Below are 26,929 nucleotides of genomic sequence, written 5' to 3' on the forward strand. Positions count from 1 at the left end.
TAAAAAAACACAGACACCATAGACACTCACTAGCTATACAACAGGTGGCAGGCCAGATTTGGCCTGCAGGCTATAGCTTGCCAACCCCTGCTTTAAAAGAACTACAGTCTAAAATTATATTTACTGGCTTGATTGTTAGTAATAATATTGGTATTACAATTTTAAACTATTTTATAGCAATTCTAGGCTAAGGGAAATAAATAAATATGTTAATATTACTAGGAACTAGGATTTCTGTTAGAGAAAAGAAGCAGAAATATAAAATAAAAAGTAAGAATAAAACTCTGTAATGTTAAATTTGAATTAGTAATGTCAGTATGGACTCATGCTTTGAGTCTTTCTTGCCCTCCTTGAACATAGGGAAAATAGTGTCTAATCCAGGACTCAAGATATCTGACTTCCTAATCCTGGACTGTCTGCTCTAGCCATACTGCTTCTCTTTTGTGTAAAGATGTTTTTGCATAGACTAGGGCTTCTTAAATCTTCCTAACAAAACCCCCTTTCCCATGAGAGGGAAAGCCCACTCATGGGAATTTGGGGCAGAAGCAAATCAAATACTCTATGCAGAAATTTCCTTTGAAATCTTATTTTTAAAGTAATGCTTATTTGCATTTTTCTCCATAAGAAACCTGTAATTAAATGTGAAATAATTTCCCAGAAAAATCCATTTTTTCACTAAATCCTTCAGTAAAGTTGATGCTCCTTGAAGATGCAATATTCCTTTCCCTCTTCAGAGCTGAGGAGAATGAGGCTCCTGGTCACATCCAATCATCCAGATAGCCACCTCCTCAGTCCTGCAGGAACATACCAGAAGCACACACACTCGCCACACAATCAGGCAGGTCGTTTCTAAGACACACACTGAGTGACTCACATCCAGGGTCTGCAGAGAAGGCCCAAGGAAAACAAATCTATCAAAACCGAGCCACATAAATGCTCAATTACAGACACGTTCACAGAAACGCAACCTCATGCACTCACAGTCAGCTCCACTATCTCACAGGCCCTCACAACATTCTCAGTCCGACACAGCCCGACACAATTCCAGTCATAAAATCTTCATAAACCGCATTCCAATCCCAGCAGTCGCACCATCTCAAACACAACCAGCCACATTCAATGAAAAAAATCGCACCCGGAACCACTCCAAAGACAGATACACAAGCGCTGTCCTTGGTCATGGACCTCTCCGGTTGGCCCCGCGGAGAGTCCTGTTTTCGCATACACATCCCTCTTTATTGCGCCTGTAGTCCGTCCCCGCCCCGCTCCGGCCCAGCCGCGACTTCCTCAGGACAAAGAGCCGAGAACCCCGCCCCACTGCGGAGCGACTGGATCTCGGGCTCACTCGACACATCCCACGCAAAGCAGCTCACTCATTGTCGCTCCGCCCCCTGGGGCTCGGCCGCACCTGCGCACTCAGTGCGTGCAGCCTGTTCTCCCAACAAGCCCCGCGCGCGGCCCGTTAGGCTCCGGGGGCTGTGGACTTACTTGAGGTGTCGCGCGCTCTCTTCCACTGGGCATCACCGTGAGACGGGTTCGGTGCCCCAGGTGAGCAGTCCTGGCTCGGAGCATTTGTTCTGGCCATCGGTAGGAAAGGCGTTGCGGCCCGGGGTTGAGGGAGAGGGAAGGGAAGCGCTGCAGCACCTCAGAGTGTTGGGAGCCCAGCATCTCAGCCCCGAGTGGGCGTGAGAACCGCGGAGGTGTAACGGTGTGGTGTGTCTGTGGGCGTGACTGCACCGGGGTATGGCATCGGGACTATGTGCGGTTGTGAGGCCGGAACTAGTGGGTGATGGCGTTTGTGTGACTGAATGGGGTGCAGAGCCTCTTGTGTGACCGTCGGTTGCCGTGCACTGGGTGACTCCGACCCTAGCGTCACGGCTGAATCTTCTGCCAGCCGCAGAGAAAGGGCCCCCAGTCAGGTAACTGAGAGCCAGAGAAAAGACTCCCAGCAAAAAGACTCAGACCCGTCTTGGGATAAGAATGTTAGAACTGAAGGTGCCCCCCAGGCTGGCTCCTGGGAGTATTCCCAGCGCACTACATTCTCCGGCGGGCGCGCGCGGACACACGCACGGTTGCTCACACAGCTCCGCACTTTCCACCTGCAGGTTTCGGAGCCACGGAATTCCCTCTCCGCACAACCGTGACCCTGGCTTTTCTCTATTACTGGGAAGAGTCAGTACCCTTCCTCTTCCTTACTCTGGGCGTGCGTGGGTGGTGGGTGGTGGGGACAGATGCGGTCGTGGCGTGCCCTAATTTAGCCGGCGTGGGCAGGGCTCCAAGAAAGGCCTATATTGTCTTAAGATTCCCTTCTTCCTCAGTCTTGTCAAACTAAGAAAAGGGCTCTGATGAGGAGGAGGAATGAATTGCTATTGCCCACTTAAAAGTCAAAGTCAAGACGAGTGGATATTTCCACTTGTTCTGTGAAATGCATTTTTATTTTTTAGAACCTGTAAACATTTGCTTCCTTCTGCTTAGTATGACCTGTCCATTAATTTGATATGTAGCTCCCCTCCCTAGTGCCTATATGCATATATCCATGTGGCAGATACTTCCCCTTACTTCTGAGAGCTTTCTTTTTTTTAACTATGTGTAAAGGTCTTATAACAGTGCCTGATACTTCATAAGTACTTAATAAACATTAGCTATTTGTTGTTAAGTGGTGATTTGGAGCAATTCCCCATCGGCCTCCAATAGATCAGGAAAAATGGAAATACCATGCTAATTGTGTTGAACATTTCCTAGTTTAAAAAATTGAGGTGCTCCAGGGAACTCTACTCAATGCTCTGCAGTGACCTAAATGTGGAGGAAATCCAAAAAAGAGGGGCTATATGTATAGGTATAGCTGCTGATTCACTTTGCTGTACAGTAGAAACTAACACAACATTGTAAAGCAACTATACTCCAATAAAAATTAAAAAAAAAATGATGTACTCAAATGGTTTGAATAGGAATTCTTAACTAGTGGTAATTTAAATCCATTTGGGGCTTTCACTTTACCAGAAACCCCTTGAGATTGTATATGAAATTATAATAGTTGATAATATGCCATTTTTCTGGGAAGGAAGTCCATAATTTAATGAGATTATCAAACATGACCCAAAAAGATTCAGATCCATTGGCCTAGAATCAAAGGCTAATGTCTGAGAATGTTCTTTGAAATAAGAACTATATAAAATTAGTATCTATGGGAATTCCCTGGGGGTCCAGTGGTTAAGACTCCACGCTTTCACTGCCGTGGGCCACTGGGTTCAATCCCAGGTCAGGGAACTAAGATTCTGTAAGCTGCGTGGTGCAGTCAAAAATAAATAAAATAAGGTAAGATAAGATCAATTAAAGTGTGTCTAATTATAGGAAATTATTAAATAAATCACATTCCATCCATGTGATGCAATTTTATGCCATTGGTATTGACTCATGAGAAGGAAAAGAAGTAAAATGATTAATTTTAAGCAATAGTTACAGTTTTGAACAAGATGACTCAAGACATTTTTAGTTATGTATGAATTCCTTTTAATAAACTAGGGATTTGTGTGACATTTTGCAATGATATATCTAATATGAAAATTTAATAGTTATTCAGTGGAGAAAGGAGGAGGTAAAGCATCCGTTGTATACCAAATACTGTTCTGTCTGCTTTGGTATACTCTTTCTAAATTTGGGAATGCTATTTACCTTTATTGTGTTCAGTTACAGGAGAAGGATTGTGAAGATAGCTTATCGTTTTGATGAACAGTAAAAGAACAGTTATTTATTTCTGCCATGCTAATTTGTGTGTGCGTGTGTGTGTGTGTGTGTGTGTGTGTGTGTGTGTGTGTGTGTGTAGAACCCTCTCATGTCACAGGCCTATGACTCACATTTCTCTTAACAACTGGAAGGTACTCCCTCTCCCAACTCTATTTTATTTTTATGGAAATAGTAATTTAATTTTTGTTTCTGATGATAGAATTCATGCAGGTTTATTGTAAAAAGAAAAAAAATGCAGGAACCTAAGGAAGTTTTAAGAAGAAAATTTTAAATGCCCTTAGTCCTATCATCCAGAGTTCATGAATATTACAATTCTGATGTTTGTTTTTCCAAATTTTTTTTGTGCACTTGTGTATATATGTTTGGTTTGCAAAATAGAATCATAAAAATTGGTTATTTAAAAAGATAAAGACTCTCCAACACTATGAAAAAGCAATCCAGTGCAGTCATAAGATTTATTATATTATTATGCCTATGCAGGGTAAAGGGGAGTGCAATGGTTCCCCTCTAATTTGAAAAACTTTTCAAGAATTTACACTTTTTAGTTATGGAGGCATTGATTTTTGTTAATTACTTTCTTAAGCCTAGTTCTAAAATTTATTGATGCTGTTAAGAAAGGCCAGTTGTGAAAATCTCAAGAAATTTACTGTTAAGAAAAAAGAGAAAGGGCATGCTAGTATTAAAATTATTAGAGGGCTTCCCTGGTGGCTCAGTGGTTGAGAATCCACCTGCCAGTGCAAGGGACACGGGTTTGAACCCTGCTCCTGGAGGATCCCACATGCCGTGGAGCAACTAGGCCCGTGCGCCACAGCTGCTGAGCCTGCGCTCTAGAGCCCGCGAGCCACAACTACCAAGCCCATGAGCCACAGCAACTGAGGCTGCGTGCCACAACTACTGAAGCCCGCGCGCCTGGAGCCCATGCTCCGCAACATGAGAAGCCACCGCAATGAGAAACCCACGCACCGCAACGAAGAGTAGTCCCCGCTCACCGCAACTAGAGAAAACCTGCACGTAGCAACGAAGACCCAATGCGGCCAAAAAATAAATGTTCCTTAAAAAAAAATTATTTGAGATGATTTATCAAAAATTAAAAATTTTTAATTAAAAATTGTTAAAGATAATTTTCTTTAATAAATAGAATGGACATGTCATGTTTTTCATTTTATTCAGTGCTTATAATAAGCTGCTTTAAGTTCTTTATATGTATTATGTTAACGGTTCACAACAACCCTATAAGATAGATACTGTATTTTTTTGATGTGGTCCATTTTTAAAGTCTTTATTGAATTTGTTACAGTATTGCTTCTGTTTTTATGTTTTCATGTTTTGGCTTCCAGGCATGTGGGATCTTAGCTCCCTGACCAGGGATCGAACCTGTACCCCCTGCATTGGGAGGCGAAGTCTTAACCACTGGACCACCAGGGAAGTCCCCTAGATACTGTTATTATTCTCCAGTTTTTCTGTGAGGGAACAGAGGCACTGAAAATTAGTAACGTGTCCAAAGCCTCCTAGTTGATAACTGTCAGAGCTTAGATTCACATACTGGATCCTGACAACAAAGCCTGTGTTTTTCATATGTGAGAGTCAATCACCTCCCAACATTGTGCATATTCTTTTTAGTCTGCCTAGTGTACTTGGCAGTTTATCATGGATATCTTTCTTCATTAATTAATATGAACCAGTATCATCATTATTAATAATTGTATAATATGCCATCATACAGTGGAACATAATTTATTTAGCTTGTTGACTATTGTTAGGTATTCTTTTGGTTATAAATTATTCTTTGAAGAACTTCCTTGCATATACTTCTTTGTGTATACTTTTACAAATATTCCCTAAGGATAAATTCCTAGAATTGGAATTTCTAGGTTAAATTATCAGACATTTAAAAAGAACTCATATCATGCCAGATCCTGTGCTAGTGCTTGGGGAAAATACAGTAACTAAAATCCTTAAGTTGCTTTTTATCTATCAAGGTAGATAAACCTCTACGGGAATAAGACTAAAATAAAGTCAATGAAGAAGTCTGATGGCATGGCTTGGGAGTTCCTGGAAAGGAGACATCATCTGATTATAGCAAGCACTATCAAGTTGTGACCAAATAGTACCAAACCCATCAGATTTCTGTGGAGGTCATTGGATTTTATGTAATAAGCTTTGTCTCACAGTTTATTTTTTCCTCATGATGTTGATGCAGGGCGAGACCAACAGAAGAAAGACAATTCATTAGCTCTTTGGAGGGCATCGTGACTAAAATGACTAATTCAGAACCAAGATAAATTCATCAGTCAAAAAGTTATGAGAGGCAGCAGAAACTTAGAAATCATAGAGTTGGTTCGGATATTGGGAGCTGAAATAAATTAAAAAATAGCAGCTTTTTTCCTCCAGGTTCAAGGGATGACTGCTTTAAAAAATCTCTTTCACCTACTTGAAGAAGAAGTTCCTGTTTATAAAATTTTAAAATATATATATATTTCAAGGGTATATGTGAAATACATGTAAGCAAAAAGAAGAAAATTATGAAGTACATGTAAGCAAAAAAGAAAATTATGAAGTACATGTAAGCAAAAAGAAGAAAATTAGTACATGTAAGCAAAAAGAAGAAAAAATGTAGAAATAGCAATCTTTGCAGATTTTTTTCTGTCTGTTGATGCCTGTTAGTACCTCTTTATGCCAATATATATGTATACTTTACAAATATAATTATAATAACCATTTCATTGTATTTTTCTAAAGACTGCATATCTTGAATATTTTGTATGTCTGTGTACTTTCTAAAGCTTAAACTTATATAATATTTTCCATCAACTATGCCTCAATCGAAAAATATTTTTAATAATGAAGGTTAGCATTTAGTGATTACTTTGCACATACATGAATATATAGATACATATAGGTGTTTTTACCTGCCATGACAGGATCACAGTACTCACAACTGTTGTTACCTGCATTCTTCACTCAGCAACATGTAGTAAACATATTTCCATCTTTCCTATTAAAGATCTACATCATAATTTTAATTTTTTTATTTTTATTTATTAAAATTTTTTTAAAAATTTATTTTATATTGCCTGCATTGGGTCTTCGTTGCTGCGTGTGGGCTTTTCTCTGGTTGTGGCGAGTGGGGGCTACTCTTCATTGTGGTGTGCAGGCTTCTCATTGCGGGGGCTTTTCTTGTTGTGTGGCTCGTGGGCTCTAGGCATGCAGGCTCAGTAGTTGTGGCACACGGGCTTAGTTGCTCTGGAGCATGTGAGATCTTCCCGGACCAGGGCTTGAACCCGTGTCTCCTGCATTGGCAGGTGGATTCTTAACCACTGCGCCACCAGGGAAGCCCTACATCATAATTTTTAAATGGAAAGTTTTTTCACTCTATGGATGCTTTATAATTTATTAAATCTATTTCTACTGAAGGATGCTTCAGTTCTGGAAAGCTTTTTCCCCTAGGAATAATGTCTGTCAGCACACTTTTACATTTTTGTCCATATATACAATTATTTAATATTTTCTTTAATCCCATAAGTTAGAATTTCTGCATCAAAGGGTTTTCATGGTTTAAATGCTGCTTGTACCTACTTTAAATTTTGTGCAGTCTAGAACAGGTTAGAATGTTCATATCCTTACAAGCTTGCTAATATGGGCATCAGTACTCTTAAAATGAGGTTTAATATCTTTAGGTAATTTGATGTGTTATTTCTATGTTTTAGTGAGTCATACCTCCTCATGTTTCTCTCACTGGAACAAGAGATTCTGGGTTTCAGGGGCAAGAGCTAGAGGTGAAAGAGAGCTGACTTTGTGGTTAGAAAAATAAGGATTCCAAATGCAGCTTTGCTACTTATTAACTGAATTTCTGCAAGTGATTTCACTTCTTTTAGTGTGAATTTTCTGATCCATTGCATAGATAGGATAATTACGATACTACATAGCAATCCTGCAGATACAATTAACATATAAAATACCTATCATGTAGAAGTCCTTTTTTTCTCTTCTTTTTTTTAATTGATGTATAATTGACATAGAACACTGTTTTAGTTTCAAGTGTACAACATAATGATTTGATATTTGCATATATTGCAAAATGATCACAGTAAGTCTAGTTAACATCTGTAGACATACATAGTTACAATTTTCTTGTGATAAGAACTACTCTCTTAGAAACTTTCAAATATGCAATACTATATTATATATATATATAAACTATATCACCATGCTATACATTACAACCCATGACATTAATTTTAAAACTAGAAGGTTGTCCCTTTGCCCCCCACTTCAACCGTATCACCCTCTCCACCCCTCCCATCCCCCCACCTCTGGAAGCTACTAATCTGTTCTTTGTATCTGTGAGCTTGGTTAGAGTTTGTTTGTGTTTTTTTAATTTTACATATAAGCAAGATTATACAGTATTTGTTTTTCTGTGTCTGACTTATTCCGCTTAGCATGATGCACTCAAGGTCCGTCTGTGTTGCTGAAAATGGCAAAATTTTATACTTTTTTTTTTTCTTACCATAAATTTTACTGAAAAAGAAGAAAAAACTTAACGGGCCAAAGTAGAAGGGACTTTCCCCTTCTTGAAAAAGTTGCAATCTTGAAACCGCTTACTATTCTTCCGCCTTGAAAAATAAGCCCGTCCGTCTCGCCCCAAGGTCGCTCAGTGACCTCTGCAGAGACGGGTCAAGGAGCACGGCCGGTGACCCAAACTGCTGACCAGGGGACGGGCGGAGCTGGGACATGGGGGTGAGGCCTGAGGCTGGTGTTGATCCAGCGCGAGGGATAATCCCCCGGAGTCGAGGTGGGCTCCAGCCAGTGCCACTTGTGCCGCCCGGGTAGATGCTGGGGACAGAAGTATCCCTGGTGGATGCCTTCAACTCTGAAAACAGCCAGGGTATTTTGTCAAATTTCCCTTTATTCCCTTATTTCTTGAATAAATAAAATCAAGGTGGGGGGCAGAAGCGGCAATGCGCACGCCTCGCCCCCGCCCCTTCCGCCCGGCGGGAGACACGTCCCCGGCGACCTTCCTTCGCAGGGGGTCCAAATCCATCCGGCCGGTGGGCCGGGGCGTGCGCCCGCGAAGTCAGCCACCAACCCCAACCACGCCAAAATTGTATTCTTTTTATGGCTGAATAATATTCCTGTGTGTGTGTGTTTCACATTTTCTTTATCCATTAATCCATCGATGGACATTTAGGTTGTTTCCATAATTTGGCTGTTGTAAATAATGTTGCAGTGAACATGGGGATGCATAAATCTTTTCAAATTAGTGTTTTCATTTTCTTCAGAAAATACCTAGTAGTGCAATTGCTGGATCATATGGTAGGTCTGTTTTTAATTTTTTGAGAAACCTCCATACTGTTTTCCATAATGGCTGTACCAATTTACATTCCTGCCAACAGTGCACAAAGGTTCCCTTTTCTCCACATTCTTGCCAACATTTGTTATTTCTTGTCTTTTTGATAATAGCCATTCTAACAGGTGTATGATGATATCTCATTGTGGTTTTGGTTTGCATTTCCCTGACAATTGTGATGTTGAGCATCTTTTCATGTACCTGTTGGCCATCTGTTATGACTTCTTTGGAAAAATGTCTATTTAGATCAGCCCATTTTTTAATCAAGATTTTTTTTTTGCTATTGTATGGGTTCTTTATATATTTTGGAATTGATCCCTTATCAGATATATGATTTGCAAATATTTTCTCCTATTCAGTGGGTTGCCTTTTCATTTTGTTGATGATTCCTTTGCTGTGCAGAAGATTTTTAGTTTGATGTAGTCCCACTTGTTTATTTTTGCTTTTATTGCCTTTACTTTTAGTGTCAAAAAATCATCACCAAGATCTATGTCTAGACACTTACCTCCTGTGTTTTCTTCTAGGAGTTTTATGGTTTCAGGTCTTAAACATTCAAGTCTTTAATCCATTTTGAGTTCATTTTTGTGCATGGTATGAAATAGTGGTCCAGTTTCATTCTTTTGCATGTGGCTGTCTGGTTTTCCCAACACCATTTATTGAAGAGACTGTCCTTTTCCCACTGTATATTCTTGGCTCCTTTTTGTAAATTAATTGATCATGTACACATGGGTTTTATTTCTGGGCTCTCTATTCTGTTCCATTGACCTATATAGCTGTTTTTTTTTTGTGTGTGTGGGGGGCAATATCATATTGTTTTGATTACTGTAGTTTTGTAATATAGTTTGAAATCAGGAAGCATGATGCCTCCAGATTTTTTCTTCTTTCTCAAGATTGCTTTGGCTATTTGGGGCCTTTTGTGGTTCCATACAACTTTTAGGGTTGTTTGTTCTAGTTCTGTGGAATATTCCAGTGGAATTTTGATAGAGATTGCATTTAATCTGTAGATTGCTCTGGGCAGTATGGACATTTTAACAATATTAATTCTTCTAATTTACGAACATTGAATATCTTTCTATTTATTTGCGCCATCTTCAGTTTCTTTCATCAGTGTCTTATAGTTTTCAGTGTACAGGTCTATTTAACCTCCTTGGTTAAATATATTCCTAGTTATTTTATTCTTTTGATGCAATTATAAATGGGATTGTTTTCTTAATTTCTCTTTCTTATAGTTCATTATTAGTAGATATAAATGCACCTGATTTTTGTAAATTGATTTTGTATCCTGCAACTTTACTGAATTCTTTTATTCTAACAGTTTTCCTGTGGGGTCCTTAGGATTTTCTATATATAATATAGAGATAGTTTTACTTCTTCCTTTCCAGTTTGGATGCCTTTTATTTCATTTTCTTGTGAAAAGTCTTGATAAATAGATATATGTTATTGTCTAACTGCTGACAACATGAATTCACACCTCTTCAGCCTAGGTTGTAAGAAACAGAATGACAGATGAAGTCATCCAGGAAAGCAATGTGGATGATTCTGATTGAAAATAGTGATGAGCCCAGAGGATTCTGGAAGTTATTGTTCTGACTGCAGGCAGGCAGGGCTGCCAGTGAGTAATTTCTCAGTGGTAACGGCTGCTAGCATTGGTCCTATGGATTTCTCTCTTTGTATCTGTTTAATTTAAGCAGGCTTGTGAGGTTTTGAAAGAGATTCTGGTTTAGATGATGTGGTCCCTTATCAGCCCTGAAATTTATAAGTAGGGATTAGATTTGTCCATACATCCTCAAATTTCCGTGTGTGTGTGTGTGTGTGTGTGTGTGTGTGTGGTGGGGAGGTCCAGGGAGGGGAAAGAATATATTAAACTGAGTTGTTTTGAGAGTTCTGAGGCCTATCTCATGGCCCCCTTTTTCTCCCCCTAGCTCTGGCCTCTGGGAACTGTGCTTCTCCAGGCAAGTAAACCCCAAGGAGGACTGACCAGTTCTTGAATTTCTAAACCATGGCCCATGTAAGTTGCTGTTTCTTTCACCTTCTGGAAGTTAAGTTCCTATAAACTTTTCTTTATCCTGAAACTTCTTACTTATCAGAGCCCCATCTAAGGACCCATTTCCTCCAAATCCAGTGAGAGATGAGGCCAAATAAATAGTACAATGCCCTCCCTGTGAGTCCTCTTTTTTCCAGTCATTGTTCATGTATTCATTGAACAAATCATTCAGCATCTGTTATATGTGCTCAGTCTTCTGCTAAAAGCTGCAGTGGAGCAGAAATGAAATCCCTTTAGGGAGATGTTTCACCATCTCTTTTGAGTAGTTGAGTAGTATGGGCCCATTTGACTGCTCATGGGAAATCGCTAAATTTTTCCAAACTTGAGTTTTCCAAGTAGGTAAGATTTGCTGTTGGTTGACCTCAGCCTCAGTACATGGTGAGATCTCATGCTTTATGAGGCTTTTAGGACTAGGTAGGATTATGGTTGGGTCTTGCATGCAGGGAGCTCAAGTATCTCCTCTGGAAATCCCTAAGAGTTGTATACCATTTATATTGGAACTGGATGAGCTAGTCAAGAATGACATCTTTGTGATTCTGGATCACCAGTATCCAGAATCTACATCAGTATCCTCTAACTCAGGAATAATGAATGCATACAGTGAGGGATGGAAAATGATAGATAAGATCATGCAGATATCTATTGCATAGACTATTATATAACCAATTTTTTTAATTTCATAAAAGAATTTATCATAAATGGGGAAATGTTTATGATCTGATTCAATGGTGAACTTGGAAGAAAGTTTTAATTGTATTCAGATCCTTTTCCAACATAGAGATATCATAGGAAAACTTTTTTTAAAAAATCTTGTTCTTTAAGGGGAAAGGGTGGAAGAACACATTTTTTGAGAATTTGTGAGGGAGACATACAACAGACAGAAGGCTTATACACAGTATTTCATTTAATTAGAAAACTGAGGGACTTCCCTGGTGGTCCAATGGGTAAGATTCCACGCTCCCAGTGCAAGGGGCCCGGGTTTGCGCCCTGGTCAGGGAACTAGGTCCCACATGCATGCCGCAACTAAGAGTCCGCATGCTGCAACTAAGAAGTCTGCATACTGCAACTAAAGATCCTGCATGCCACAACTAAGACCTGGCACAGCATAAATAAATAAATACATACATACATACATAAATACATGCATACATACTGATTATTTTTTTTCCCAGATGTGTTTGGATAGTTAAGATATGCTAGAGTATACAAGAGGCTGTATCTGTAGCAACAGGATCCTTCAGGAACATATAGGCATCCTGCTTCAAGCACACTCATTTCCTAACTACTGTGTTACGGGCTTCCAGCCCAAGCCTGTTTGCTTGCTCTATGATCCATTTCCTGCAGTATCTCTTCCATTTTATTCTCCCATCTTAAAACAAATATTCTTTAATTTCAGTTGTATGGTTTGTCATTTCAGGGATCAGTGATGTTCAGTGATGTGTCCATAGATTTCTCTCAGGAGGAGTGGGACTACCTGGACTTGGAACAGAGAGATTTGTATAGAGATGTAATGTTGGAGAACTACAGCAACTTGGTCTCATTGGGTAAGGTTATCTGCCTCTAGAAATTTAGACTCTGTTCTCTGCAAAATTAGCTTTCTTCTCTAGAAATTTCAGGAATATCTTTCAAGAAATGATCCAAATTTTTGCTCCCTGTTCTCAAGGGAATGGTTTGAGCTCTTTTTGTTTGGAAGTGAGCACCTTCACTAAACATATTCATCTTGGCCATCCTTATGTGGCCTTCAGGTCTTCCTTAATGATGAAAGGACTGGGTTTGAAATCTGGGTGATTTACAACCTTACCAGTGTCAAAGAAAGCAGGCTTCACTTTGTATCTGAACTCAGAATTGCTATAGGTGTTTTGTTATTTGTTGGTATGCCTATAAGGAAAATAGCTAGACCTTATATCTTGGTTTTTCTCTGACTCTCAAATGAACACATAATTTTTTTAGTGGTAAGTGGTATCAACCGGATTTATTTACAGTTCAAGAGAACTCATGTCTTATATTAATAAACAAACATATTCACTCCAACCTACTTTTATGATTAAAAGTTAAAAATCCAAGAACTTTGCATGTAACATTGTATGACTATCCTAAGAAAAAACAGTAAATGCCTCAGGAAACTTCTTATTTTCCTCTCATTAAAATAGCAATTATATGATACAGCCACTATGGAGAACAGTATGGAGGTTCCTTAAAAAACTAAAAACAGAACTACCATATGACCCAGCAACCCCACTACTGGGCATATACCCTGAGAAAACCATAATTCAAAAAGAGTCATGCACCACAATGTTCATTGCAGCACTATTTGCAATAGCCAGGACATGGAAGCAACCTAAGTGTCCATCGCCAGATGAATGGATAAAGAAGATGTGGCACATATATACAATGGAATATTACTCAGCCATAAGATGAAATGAAATTGAGTTATTTGTAGTGAAGTGGATGGACTTAGAGTCTGTCATACAGAGTAAGTCAGAAAGAGAAAAACAAATACCGTATGCTAACACATATATATGGCATCTAAAAAAAAAAAAAAAGGTTCTCATGAACCCAGGGGCAGGACAGGGATAAGGATGCAGACATAGAGAATGGACTTGAGGACACAGGGAGGGGGAAGGGTAATCTGGGACGAAGTGAGAGAGTGGCATGGACATATATACACTACCAAATGTAAATTAGATAGTTAGTGGGAAGCAGCTGCATAGCATAGGGAGATCAGCTCGGTGCTTTGTGACCACCTAGAGGGGTGGGATAGGGAGGGTGGGAGGGAGACACAAGAGGGAGGGGATATGGGGATATAAGTATACGTATAGCTGATTCACTTTGTTATACAGCAGAAACTAACACAACAATGTAAAACAATTATACTCCAATAAAGATGTTTAAAAAAGCAATTATAGGGGCTTCCCTGGTGGCGCAGTGGTTGAGAGTCCACCTGCCAATGCAGGGGACGCGGGTTCGTGTCCCGGTCCGGGAGGATCCCACATGTGGAGCGGCTGGGCCGCTGAGCCTGCGCGTCCGGAGCCTGCGCGTCCGGAGCCTGTGCTCCGCAATGGGAGAGGCCACAACAGTGAGAGACCCGCATAATGCAAAAAAAAAAAAAAAAAAATGCAATTATAATAAATAATAGCTAATAAAATATATGTAGCGCTTAGTGTATATTCTAGGCAATGTTTAGATATGGATATATATTAATATAACCTGCACAACAATCATGTATGATAGGTACTATAATTATCCCTATTTTATAGGTGAGGAAAATAAAGCAGAGTGGTAACTTGTCCAAGGTCACACTACTGGGTTATGGCAAAGGCAAAATTTGAACCCAGACGTCTGTCAACCACTATTGCTCTCAAGAAAAGGAGTACTTGTGTAAATATAAATGAAAATCAGACCTTTTCCCTCCCTCTGCAATCTCCATTTCTTATGTAATATTAACATGATGTTTTTTAATCACCTCACTTTTCTTTGTTCTAAAGTCTTTATCAATTACCATTTGACCTATAGTTTATTAAAAATTTAACCAAAACTGAATCAAAGTAATTGTGAATTTATTTTTTATTTCCACGTTACCTTACATTTCTTTTCTTCTGTCCAGGATGCTTTGTTTCTAAACCAGATGTGATTTTCTTATTGGAGCAAGGAAAAGAGCCCTGGAAAGTAGTGAGGAAAGGAAGAAGACGATATCCAGGTAAGTGAGGGCCAATAGGGTAGGGGAAACCATCACCAGAGAAAACTTCCCTGCTAGTTAAGGAAGAGACACACCCTTCTGATGTTGTTTCGAAAACCCACTTTGAAAGACCATGGCCTAAGGAGAAAAGGTCTGAGACCCTGGGAGCAAATTAAGGACTTAGCTGGGGTTACTCATAGTACTACTGTATCCTATTTACCACTCTCCTTTTTTCATTGTTGTTGTTCTCCCTAATTTTCCTCCCCTTTGAAGGGGGCATAAGGTATGGAAAGGTGCTCTCTGTTCCCAATATTATTCTATCTATATTTTGATTTCTTCTTTTGCATGTATAGATAGATAGGCAGACAGACAGATAGATCGATCGACCAACTGGGCTCTGAGCCGGGCACTATGCTGGACACCATCAATACAATGGTAAATATAACCACTAGAATCCCTGTCCCTATGAGGATTTACCCTGATTTACAGAAACATAGTAAGTAAATAGAAAATATAATGTTAGGTAATAAGGGAGTACTATGAATAAAGGTAAGCACAGTAAGGGAATAGAGAATGGTATGGGATGGGAAAACTGTTTTAGTTATGGTCAGGAAAGCCTTTCTTCCCTAACTTTTCTCATAAAATTAAAAATGGGAAATAGAAGACTATGGAGATGAGTGTTCTTGACGTGGTAATAATATCATACGTTTTATCAGCAACTGAAGTTTCGTGTGAATTACTCTAGAAGATAGATCCTTAGTTTACAGAATATCATTTTTATTTACCTTTTTCCATGTATGTTTATATCTACCTTCACATCAGGAAGAAACATGAATGTAATAGACTATATGGAAAATGATCCCTTGGTTTAGCTTCTACCTCTGTGCTATTTTCATCTCTCTTTGGACCTTTTGTTAAAGAAAGATCCTTAAAACTCTTGATATAGAGATATATGTTGTCACTTTATATTTTGCTTTGTGTTATATTCAGGTCTGACAGAGGAGACTCATTTTAGGCTAAAAGTTCTTTTGTAACACCAGAGCCATTTCAGTGCCCATAATGTTTATAAGGTTATGTCTTCTGATTCACCTTCTACCAAAGGAAAGAAAAATATGCTGTTTTTCCCAATCCTAACTTATTTTCTATCATCTGATTAAATGATATTTACAACTGTTAATACTACAAAAATAATGAAATACAGTGGCTCAAAGTGAATAAGATAATATCAGTTTAGTCAGGAAATATTTAGCCAAAATAACAACTGTTGATTCAAAGTTAGACATCTTAAACAAGGTCATTATTTTTTTCCTTTCCTTTTCTTTCTTTGTTTCTTTCTTCTTTTTAGTTAAGTTTTATTGAAGTATAAATGCATATAGAAAAGTGGACAAATGAAGGAAGGTTTTTTTGAGGAGACGGTATTTGAGGAGAGATGTGAAGTAAGGGCTCAAGCCATTTGACTCTAGAGGAAGAGCATTCTGCGCAGATAGAAAAGGCCTAAGGAAGAAGTTAGCTTTGCATGTTTGAAAGCCATTATGGCTAGAACATGGGGGAGAGGAAGGTAAAGTAATAAGAGGTGAGATCAGAGTAAGTCAAGGGCCATATAATATAATCTTTAAGAGAAATTGGAAGCTATAGTCTGCTTTCTGTTTTAAAATGATCCATCTGGTCAAGTGCAAAAGTAGGAAGGACCAGTGTGGAAGCAGTTTCAGTTCAGACTGGAAGTAATGGTGGTTTGGATAAAGCTGGCAGCCGTAGGAGGTAGTAAGAAGCTGTTAGACTCAGGTTATGTATGAAGGGAGTCCCAAAAGAACATGCTGATGGACTTATAAATGCAGTAAGTAAGACAGACATATCAAAGGAGGAGATAAGGGTGTTAGCTTGAAAAGCTAGGTGAATGGAAGCACAATTTACTGAGGTAGGGAAGATAGGAAGAGCAGGTTGGCAGGTAGACATTGAGAGTTTCTGTTTTGGGTATTTTAAGTTTGAATTGTCTTTTATTTTTCCAGTTTTAGATGCTGAGTAGGCAGCTGAATATGTATATACACATGGAGCTCAGGGAGAGGTTACAGCCTGATGTCCATCTGGGTGTCTTCACTTTATGGTTAAAATTGAAATCCATGGGTCTGAATGTGTTCATCTAAGGAACACATGCAGGTAGAAGAAAGCAGATAAAGAGAAGAGGCCTAAAGACTGATTCATGGGATACTCCCCTATTCAGACGTTAGAAAGAGGGGGCCTCAAAGGACATGCAGAAGGAGCAGGCACTGATAAAAACAAAAGAAAATGTTTCAAAATGGAAGGAGTAGAGAATGAGGGTGAGAATTGACCCCAGATTCTGGCAAGATGGAGAATGCTGGTGACCTTGTCAAGAGTGATTTTAGTGGAGTCAGGTTGAAAACCTGATTGGAGTGACTTAATAAGAGTAGGTAGGGCTTCCCTGGTGGCGCAGTGGTTGAGAGTCCGCCTGCCGATGCAGGGGACACGGGTTCGTGCCCCAGTCTGGGAAGATCCCACATGCCGCAGAGCGGCTGGGCCCGTGAGCCATGGCTGCTGAGCCTGCGCATCCGGAGCCTGTGCTCCACAACGGGAGAGGCCACAACAGTGAGAGGCCCGCGTACCGCAAAAAAAAAAAAAAGAGTAGGTAAGGCAGTGATGAGATGGGTGTAAGACAACTCTGGAAGAAGTATGTATGAAGGGAAGCTGGGAAATAGAGTTGGTAGTTACACTGGGGATTTGGGTTATAAGCAGTGTAGTTTATGGTGTGCAATTATAGACCATGTTTGTGTGCCCATGGGAATGATTCTGTAAGTGGGGGAAATTGATGCAGTAGAGAGAGCATAAATTTGGAAGCAGTGTCCTTGAGGTGAGAGTGGAGGAAGGGGATAGGATCCAGGGAACAAGAGAGAATTAAAGGGAAAACAATGTAGTTATGAATGCAAGTAAGTTGGTCTGGGTAGTGGAGAGAGGACAGCATATTCTTCTATTGTTATTTCCTCAGTGAAATCAGAAAGATGATCATGAATAGAATGAGGATTATTCAATGGTAGCATTCACTATGGCCTTATTCAGGATGTGACTAAAATTGATACTTCAGAAGTACAGTTCCTCGGATGTTAGGTTTTATTATTTTCAGATCTTTGTACTCTGTCCACAGTGTTGAAATGCAAATAGGATTACCTTGGAACCAAATCTTCTATATCCTAGTCTTGTATCAACAAAGCAAGGTGGTTAATAATAAAATGCCTAAACAGACTAAATACTAAGTTCAGGTAATTTATTTGACATTTTCCATTTAATTAAAGCTGGTTCTCTGAAACGGGGGAATCACATTTGTGATTTTTTATATTTATATATTTTTAACTGATCAAAGAAAGGGCTTATATTTTTCTATATTCTCATCAGCATTGTGTAATAGAATAGAAATCCTTTGGTCCAACAGAATTGGGACTGGTATTTGGTTTGTTTATTCATAAAAAAGGGTTAGATATTTTATGTACATACCATAAAAGTAATATTTTTACTCTCAACATTAAAATATAGCTCTTTGTCAATACTTTCAACATGTCTAAGGCTTTCTTTCCATTGTGTCTCTTATTTAATTTTTCATCTAAACCACACATACAATTTATAGTCTATTACTATTTCTAGTTAAAAAATTTTTAAGTAGAACAAGAACAAAATTTGCAACAAGTACAGAACACTTCTTGATTATTATGTTTTCCCCATCTTTTACTGTTGTCCCTCCCACACTTAGTTTTTGTTAGCCACGTTTTGTTTTTTGTTTTTCTGGCTGTGCTGTGTGGCATGCAGGATCTTATTTCCCTGGCCAGGAATTAAATCTGTACTCCCTGCATTGTGAGCACGGAGTCTTAACCAGTGGACCGCCAGGGATATCCCTGTTAGCCATGATTTTTAACAATGTATTTACAACCAGTTTTTCCAAAGTATTCAATTTCACTTTCATAGAACCAATCTCTTCTCATAGTTACTTATAAGTTTACATATTGTTTAATTAAATTGGGTACTTTCAGGAAAATGTGAGACTGGCCTAAACTTGTTTGGAACAAACACAGTTAACTCTTGTGAGATAGGAGTGCTTTGTCAACTGGGCCTGTGGAGGGGGCCATATCCCCTGGACGTGACAGGCCACTGGCCTGTCTCTCATGCCCTAGCCCGCATATCTGTTGCCTACTCTGCAGGCAGACAGCAGAAGTTGCTATCTGGCCCAGGGGTGATAATCTGCAGGATTCGATATACCTGGCTACTTTGAATACAGAATTTGCCCTGTTGTTTGCCATTGTCTCCATACCTGCTCAGCTTATCAGCATGAACACCCTTGATAGACCGCTGTCCCCTTGTGCAGAGTAATCTCCCTTTTGTGATTTCGTGTGTGATATCTTTAGAAAATCTAATGCCAGATGCTTCATGAGTGTTTCAGTGTTTTCTTCATAAAGGTTATATATATATTTTAAGTTTACTCTTGAAACTGTTGTGACTGGAATCTTTTTTTCTCCATATTTTATTATTAAATGTATGTATAAAGGCTATTAGTTTTTGTTTTTTATATCCTCCTACCTTATTAAGTTCTGTTATTTATATTATTTAAACCTCTTAAGTTTTCCAATTATGAATTATCATCTGAAAATACAGTTTTATCTCTTCTTTTAAATTCTTAAGACTACCGCTCACTTTTTTCTGATATTTAAGTGTCTTGACTAATAACTCCAAAGCTGTCTTTTTGTTAAGGTATTATATATTTTATCATTTTAGGGAGGTAATTATTCCTCCTTTATTGAGCTTTTTTGAAAACTCAGGTATGTTTCCCTTTTTTAGTTGCCTTTTCAGCGTCTATGGAGTTGATCACGTGAATTAAAAAAAATATATTGGGACTTCCCTGGTGGTGCAATGGTTAAGACTCCAAGCTCCCAATGCAGGGGTCCCAGGTTCGATTCCTGGTTTGGGAACTAGATCCCGCATGCATGCCACAACTAAGAGTTCACATGCCTCAAGTAAGGAGCCAGTGAGCCACAACTAAGACCCAGAACAGCCAAATAAATATTTTTAAAAATATATTTATTTGGCTGTGCCAGGTCCTAGTTGTGGCATGCAGGATATTCATTGACACGTGCAGGATCTTTAGTTGCGGCATGTGGGATCTAGTTCCTTGACCAGGGATAGAACCTGGGCCCCCTGCATAAGAAGCACAGAGTCTTAGCCACTGGACCACCAGGGAAGTCCCCGATCATGTGATTTTTATTTTTCCCTTTCCTCAGCTGTATTAAATGAGTTGAATTATCTTAATAGATTTCCCCATATTGAACCTCTTTAACATTCTTTGAATAAACAACACTGGGTCTTTTGACACACTGTTTTATTAGATGCTTAGAATTTTTACATCAGTTTTCAGAAAACTGGTGTGTAGTTTTCTTTTTATGAGCAGGATTTAGTATGATATTATTACATCATGAAAATAGTTTGGAAGTCCTCCTTTTTCCTAGTTCTCAGTCTAAACAGAATTTGTATGGCCTGTTCTTTAAAGCTTTAATAACCTTTTTAAACTTTTTCCTTGAAGAAGGAGATGGTAAGTCTGACTACAATCTCTGTTTGCCTTATGGAAATTAATCTGTTGAAACATTGTATCTCTTTTGTGGTCAGTTTTGGTAAATTATATTTTCTTAGAAAATTATTCATTTTAGCTGTGTTTTAAAATTTATTGGCAAAGTAATCTTTCTTCCAACTATGTTCTGTATTTAATCATGCTTATTTTCACTTTGCCATTTTTAAATTTCTACGTCTGTGCGTTCTTGCTATTTTTATTTATTTATTTATTTATTGCTATTTTTATTATATTAACTAATGGTTATCTGTTTTGCTGATTCATTTATAAAAAAGAATCTGGTTTTACTTTGTGTGTTAGTTCTTTTTTTCTGTTTTCTAACTATTCTAATTCTGCTTTTATATAGTTAATTTCTTTTTTCTGCTTTGCTTCAGCTTGCTTTTCTAATATTTTTGAGTGGGATTTTTAGTTAATTTTTTCTTTCTTTTTTTTGCTGTATGTATTAAGATTTTTTAAAAAATAAATTTATTTATTTATTTATTTTTGGCTGCATTGGGTCTTCATTGCTGTGCACAGGCTTTCTCTAGTTGCGGTGAGAGGGGGCTACTCTTCATTGCGGTGCACAGGCTACTCATTGCAGTGGCTTCTCTTGTTGCAGAGCACGGGTTCTAGGCACGCAGGCTTCAGTAGTTGTGGCTCTCAGGCTCCAGAGTGCAGGCTCAGTAGTTGTGGCGCATGGGCATAGTTGCTCTGCGGCATGTGGGATCTTCCCGGACCAGGGATCGATCCCGTGTCCCCTGCATTGGCACGTGGATTCTTAACAACTGCGCCACCAGGGAAGTCCCATGTATTTAAGTTTTTGAATTTTCTTCTACACACTGTGGTTATAGATTTACAGGTAATTTAATGTAGTTTTTTTTTATTGTTACTATTGTTTTTTTTAAACAAATACCATTTGGGATCTTATTTCTCTATTGATCTAAGAGTTATTTAAGATAGACTTCTAAAATTCCAAGTGGATTTACTTTTTTGTTGTTATTATTAATTCCCAGTTTTAGTAGAACCTATATGATTTCAGTTTTCTTATACAGGCTATATTATAATACTTGAAAACATCATCATTTTTCTCTCTCATACACAGCTCATTCAGCACTTAAATTCCCCTCTGGCTATTTCTCCTCCTGGCTTACCATCCTCTGGTTTACATCTATCATGACCTTTGTTAGCAAGTTCTTCACACTCAAGTTATTGCAAAACCCTTTGACCCTATTAGTGAGTTACTTACAAATTACGTCTTTTTTTTTTTTTTGCTAAGGATTTCATAAACTTCAATAAGGTATAAACATATTTTCCTTCTGAAAGTCACATTTCTATGAAATAAGGAATAATCTTGCCTCTGAGGGGACGGAAGGGAGGAGACCAGAATAAGGGGATGAAGGAACAAAACTCACTGAGCATTTGCAAAATGGATGAGTAGTAGAATAAGCTTAAAGGGAGCTGAAGTACGTAAGAGTTTCTCAGTGTCTTTGTTGTGATGTGGAGACAAACAAAGAGCAACCCATAGCTATGTGAAGGAGGGAATGGCAATGTAGAGAATACTGCATAAATAAGGGTATAAACAACGGAAGGATGTACGGGAAAATACAACCACCATTTTTCATTTATATAGTCAGCTGGGCTAGCTTGAATGAATAAAGGAGATATTTAATCATTGTAGTAAGATGTGAGAGGTTAGAGGCCGAGAAATATATTCAGAATAAATATATAAGTATAGGAATTAAATGAGTGAAATCTATTTTGTGCTCTGGATTTATTATTGAATGGAGAATAAAGCAGGGATTGTTTCTGCCCTTAATGAGGTTTAGGGATAAGAAAATAAGCAGAATAACAATTGGAAAAATTAATAAATAGATAATTTCAACATAGCTCTATGTTGTATGTAATATATGTATAATAACTATGCAGATATACAGTTAACCCTTGAACAACACAGGGTTTAAGGTGTTGCCCCCCCAGCGTACGCAAAAATCCACATATAACTTTAAAAAAATATATTTATTTATTTATTTTATTTCTATTTTTTTGGCTTCGTTGGGTCGTCTTTGTGGCATGCGGGCTTCTCTCTAGCTGTGGCATGGGGGTTTTCTCTCTCTAGTTGTGGCACGTGGGCTCCAGAGCACGTGGGCTCTGTAGTTTGTGGCATGCAGGCTCTCTTTTTGAGGTGCATGAGCTCAGTAGTTGTGGCACATGGGCTTAGTTGCCACGTGGCATGTGGGATCTTAGTTCCCTGACCAGGGATTGAACCTGTGTCCCCTGCGTTGGAAGGCAGATTCTTTACTACTGGACCACCAGGGAAGTCCCCACATATAACTTTTGACTCCCCCAACACTTAGCTACTTATTAGCCTATTGTTGACCTGGAAGCCTTACCAATAACATAAATAGTCGATTAACACATATGTTATATATATTATATACTGTATTCTTATAATAAAGTTAGCTAGAGAAAAGAAAATGTTATTAAGAAAATCACAGGGAAGAGAAAATACATTTACAGTACTGTACTGTATTTATTGATACCATAAGTTTATGTTGTCTGTTTATAAGATAAATTTTCTGTCAGTACCCACATCAGTATTGTCCTATATGATAAACACATTACATATTATATGTATTACTAACACTGGACATCAGAAATGAAAAGATAATGTGAAAAAATTTTATATTTATTTACAGATATAATGACTTATGCATTGGTAATGAAGAAGCAGCAATATGATTGCTTTACGGTAACCTAGTGTAATTGATATGAATGCTTCACAGTAGCCTAGCCTATACAGTAATGAGTGAATCAGCATAAAACTTTTATGGCATACAATATTACAGTCACATTTATAAAACAGTATTGGAAACATTGTTACATGTTTTAAAAAACCACTTACCTGTGATGATAGGCTGATATGCAGTTTATCCAGTCACAAGAGACAGAAGCACACTATATAGTAATGTAATTCTTTGAAAGCAAAGTTGTAAAACAGTAAGAAAGCTAACACATTATTAATTTTATACTAAATATCACTCACCTTATGCCTATGTAAGGATAGGTTATCCACTTCAATACAAGTCTTGCACACGATGTTCTACACATATATGTTTGTATATTTATTGAAAAAAGTCCATATATAGTGGATCTGCACAGTTCAAACCCATGTTGTTCAAGGGTCAACTGTATAATAAGCACATAGCTTTAAGTACTGTCAGTAGATTCAGCTGTAGAGTAAGTAACTTAATCTAAGACCTCAGAGTGAGAAGGAGCCAGCCATGCAAAGAGCCCAAACAGATTTGTGGGGAAATAGAGCAGACTGAAAAGTCCAATGGAAGTAAGTGGGAACATGTTCTAATATCTGAAAAGAGGCCTCTCCAAGTAGCAGTAAAGAGAACAGTGGTTTGAGATGATGCGTTATAGGTAAGCAGAGACCTTTTAACAAGTTTGATTTTATTCTAAGAATAAAGAGAAATAGTTGAAAGAATTTAAGCATGAATTCCCAACCTTTCATTTCCATCAAAATCATTGTATGGAGGATATTAAATATAGGACTGCCCAGGACTGTAGAATCTGATCCAAGTGGTTTAGGTGGTATCTAAATCATAGTATTTGTAACAAGCTCCCTTGTGATTCTGATTCACGTTTCAGTTTGAGAACCACTGACTTAAAATATTTACTTAGTCACTAATCTCATTTTCCTTCATGAACTCTCATTTTCCTGGTGTTGCCTTTTGCTTTTTTTAATTATGTAACTATTTTTAGAATTTCATTGGGTAGTACTTTAGTTGTCTTTTACTTCTACTGTAGAAATTTTACTTCTTTTAGAAAAAGAGAACTACATGTTTGCTCTCTTGTTTTCTTTCAGATTTGGAGACCAACTATGAGACCAAGAAGTTATCTTCAGAAAATGACATTCATGAAATAAACTTATCCCAGTGGAAGGTAATGGAGAGAATTAAAAACCATGGCCTTAACAGACTCATTTTAAAAAATGATTGGGAGTCCAAAAGAAAATTTGAAGGACAAGAGGAATATTTCAATCAAGTGAAAATTACATCTCAAAAAGTGTCCTCTTACCAAAAATACTCATCTTTTTCTTCACATCAGAGACTTCATTTTGTCGAGAAACCCTATGAATGTAAGGAATGTGGGAAGGCCTTTAGAGTACGCCAACAACTTACCTTTCATCACAGAATTCATACTGGTGAGAAACCTTATGAATGTAAGGAGTGTGGGATGGCCTTTAGACAGACGGCACATCTTACTCGACATCAGAGACTTCATTCTGGTGAAAAACTCTATGAATGTAAGGAATGTGGAGAATCTTTCATATGTGGCCCAGACCTTAGAGTACATCAAAAAATTCATATTGGTGAGAAACCCTATGAATGTAAAGAATGTGGGAAAGCCTTCAGAGTTCGTGGACAACTTACTCTACATCAGAGGATTCATACTGGTGAGAAACCCTATGTATGTACAGAATGTGGGAAGGCCTTTAGACAGTATGCACACCTTACTCGACATCAGAAGCTTAATATTGCTGACAAACTCTATGAATGTAAAGAATGTGGGAAGGCCTTTTTGTGTGGCTCTGGCCTTAGGGTACATCACAAACTTCATACGGGTGAGAAACCCTATGAATGTAAAGAATGTGGGAAGGCCTTTAGAGTACGACAGCAACTGACACTCCACCAGAGAATTCATACTGGTGAGAAACCCTATGAATGTAAGGAATGTGGAAAGACTTTTAGTCGTGGTTATCATCTTATTCTACATCACAGAATTCATACTGGTGAGAAACCTTATGAATGTAAGGAATGCTGGAAGGCCTTTAGTCGTTACTCACAACTTATTTCACACCAGAGTATTCATATTGGTGTTAAACCCTACGACTGTAAGGAATGTGGTAAGGCCTTTAGACTACTCTCACAACTTACACAACATCAGAGTATTCATATTGGTGAGAAACCGTATAAATGTAAGGAATGCGGGAAGGCCTTTAGATTGCGCCAAAAACTTACTCTACATCAGAGCATTCATACTGGTGAAAAACCCTTTGAATGTAAGGAATGTAGGAAGGCCTTTAGGCTTAATTCATCTCTTATTCAGCATCTGAGAATTCATTCTGGTGAGAAACCCTATGAATGTAAGGAATGTAAGAAGGCCTTTAGACAACATTCACACCTTACCCATCATCTGAAAATTCATAATGTAAAAATATAAGAAAGACTTTTTAGTCTATGAATGTAATAATTAGTTCCTTTTGCTTCCTCCATGCACCTGACTTGGCATAATGGGGTTTATATCATAAAGAATGTGTTAATTTAATATATTCCACCATCACTCAGACCTGAGAATCTTCACATTCATTCTAGAAACTAATCCTATTAATATAACAAATGTGGGAAAGACACTTATCATCATTTCTAGCCCATCACTTTCCTACCTGTGTTATATTGAACAGGATGTTTAACTGCTTGATGCTATAAGTTCTTGATTTATAAAATTATAATACTGTGGCAGAATAAAGATTACTGCAGATTCTTTGGTACTCCACCCATCAAGATGTGGAATCCACATCCTTTCCCTTTGAATCTGGGCAGACTGTGACTACTTTGGTCAGTAGAATAGCAGAAGTACTGCTGTGCTAGTTTCTGGACCCAGACTTTACTGGTAGATTTTGCCTCATCTCTTGGAATACTCTCTCAAGTTCAGACCTGAACTGTTATGTTAAAAAGTCTGGCTACTCTGCTGAAGAGACCACATGGAAAGGCCCTGAGACTACATAGAGAAGGAGAGGCACTCTGCTGTGCCCAGTCTTCCAGATTGCCCATGAAAACACCAGACATCTGAGTGAAATAGTTTTGGATCCTCCAAACCAGCCATCAACTCAATGCCAGTGAATAACCTCAGTTGATGCCATGTAGAACAGAAAAATCCACCAACTGAGCCCCTGCCCAAATTCTTGACCCACAAAATCATGAGATACAATTAAATGGTTGTTGTTTTAAGCTCCTAACTATTGTTTTACTATTATCATCATTAATATTGCTCTCTTGAAAATCCATATGAATGACTATGGGCACAGTGAATATAGAAATGCCTTCCACCAACACTCGTCCATTATTGAATGTCAGATAACTTACTCTTATTAAAATAGTGAAAGTGAGAAATCCTTTTTCAATTTTTTCATAAAAAAAATATTCTACAATCTATACTCTCTGGCCTCTATATAAATTTGATTTAAAATTAACAGAGGATGGATGGACCTAGAGATTGTCATATTAAGTGAAGTAAGTCAGACAGAGTAAGACAAATATTGTATCACTTGTATGTGGAAACTAAAAATAGTACCAATGAACTTATATACAAAACAGAAACAGACTCACAGACATAGAAAACAAACATGGTTATGAAAGGGGAAGGGGGGGGTAATTTAAATTAGGAGTATGGTATTAACAGATAACATACTACCATATATAACATAGATAAACAATAAGGATTTACTGTATAGCA

General features: G+C 38.2%; 1 protein-coding gene across 3 annotated transcripts; it reads left to right on the top strand.

Moving 5' to 3' along the window:
- The first annotated feature begins 1,362 nt into the window (after positions 1-1,362).
- Positions 1,363-26,929, top strand: ZFP82 (ZFP82 zinc finger protein). 3 transcript variants are annotated; one of them, XM_079907285.1, is made up of 5 exons: positions 1,363-1,548; positions 11,014-11,099; positions 12,553-12,679; positions 14,740-14,832; positions 24,279-26,929. In XM_079907285.1, the coding sequence occupies exons 2-5, from the start codon at positions 11,091-11,093 to the stop codon at positions 25,634-25,636; spliced, it is 1,587 nt and encodes a 528-aa protein (XP_079763411.1). In that variant the 5' UTR covers positions 1,363-1,548; positions 11,014-11,090; the 3' UTR covers positions 25,637-26,929. The 3 variants fall into 3 exon arrangements, with proteins under 3 accessions (XP_079763411.1, XP_079763413.1, XP_079763412.1); XM_079907286.1 differs by lacking the exon at positions 1,363-1,548 and adding an exon at positions 1,597-1,919; XM_079907287.1 differs by lacking the exons at positions 11,014-11,099; positions 12,553-12,679.

The sequence above is a fragment of the Stenella coeruleoalba genome, assembly GCF_951394435.1.
Source record: "Stenella coeruleoalba genome assembly, chromosome: 20".
NCBI lineage: Eukaryota > Metazoa > Chordata > Mammalia > Artiodactyla > Delphinidae > Stenella > Stenella coeruleoalba.

Bases quoted from the DNA above. Each gene is read 5' to 3' on its own strand.
- ZFP82 (XM_079907285.1), top strand. The intron at 12,680-14,739 runs GTAAGGTTATCT...TCTTCTGTCCAG, and splicing joins CAGCAACTTGGTCTCATTGG to GATGCTTTGTTTCTAAACCA. The intron at 14,833-24,278 runs GTAAGTGAGGGC...GTTTTCTTTCAG, and splicing joins AGGAAGAAGACGATATCCAG to ATTTGGAGACCAACTATGAG.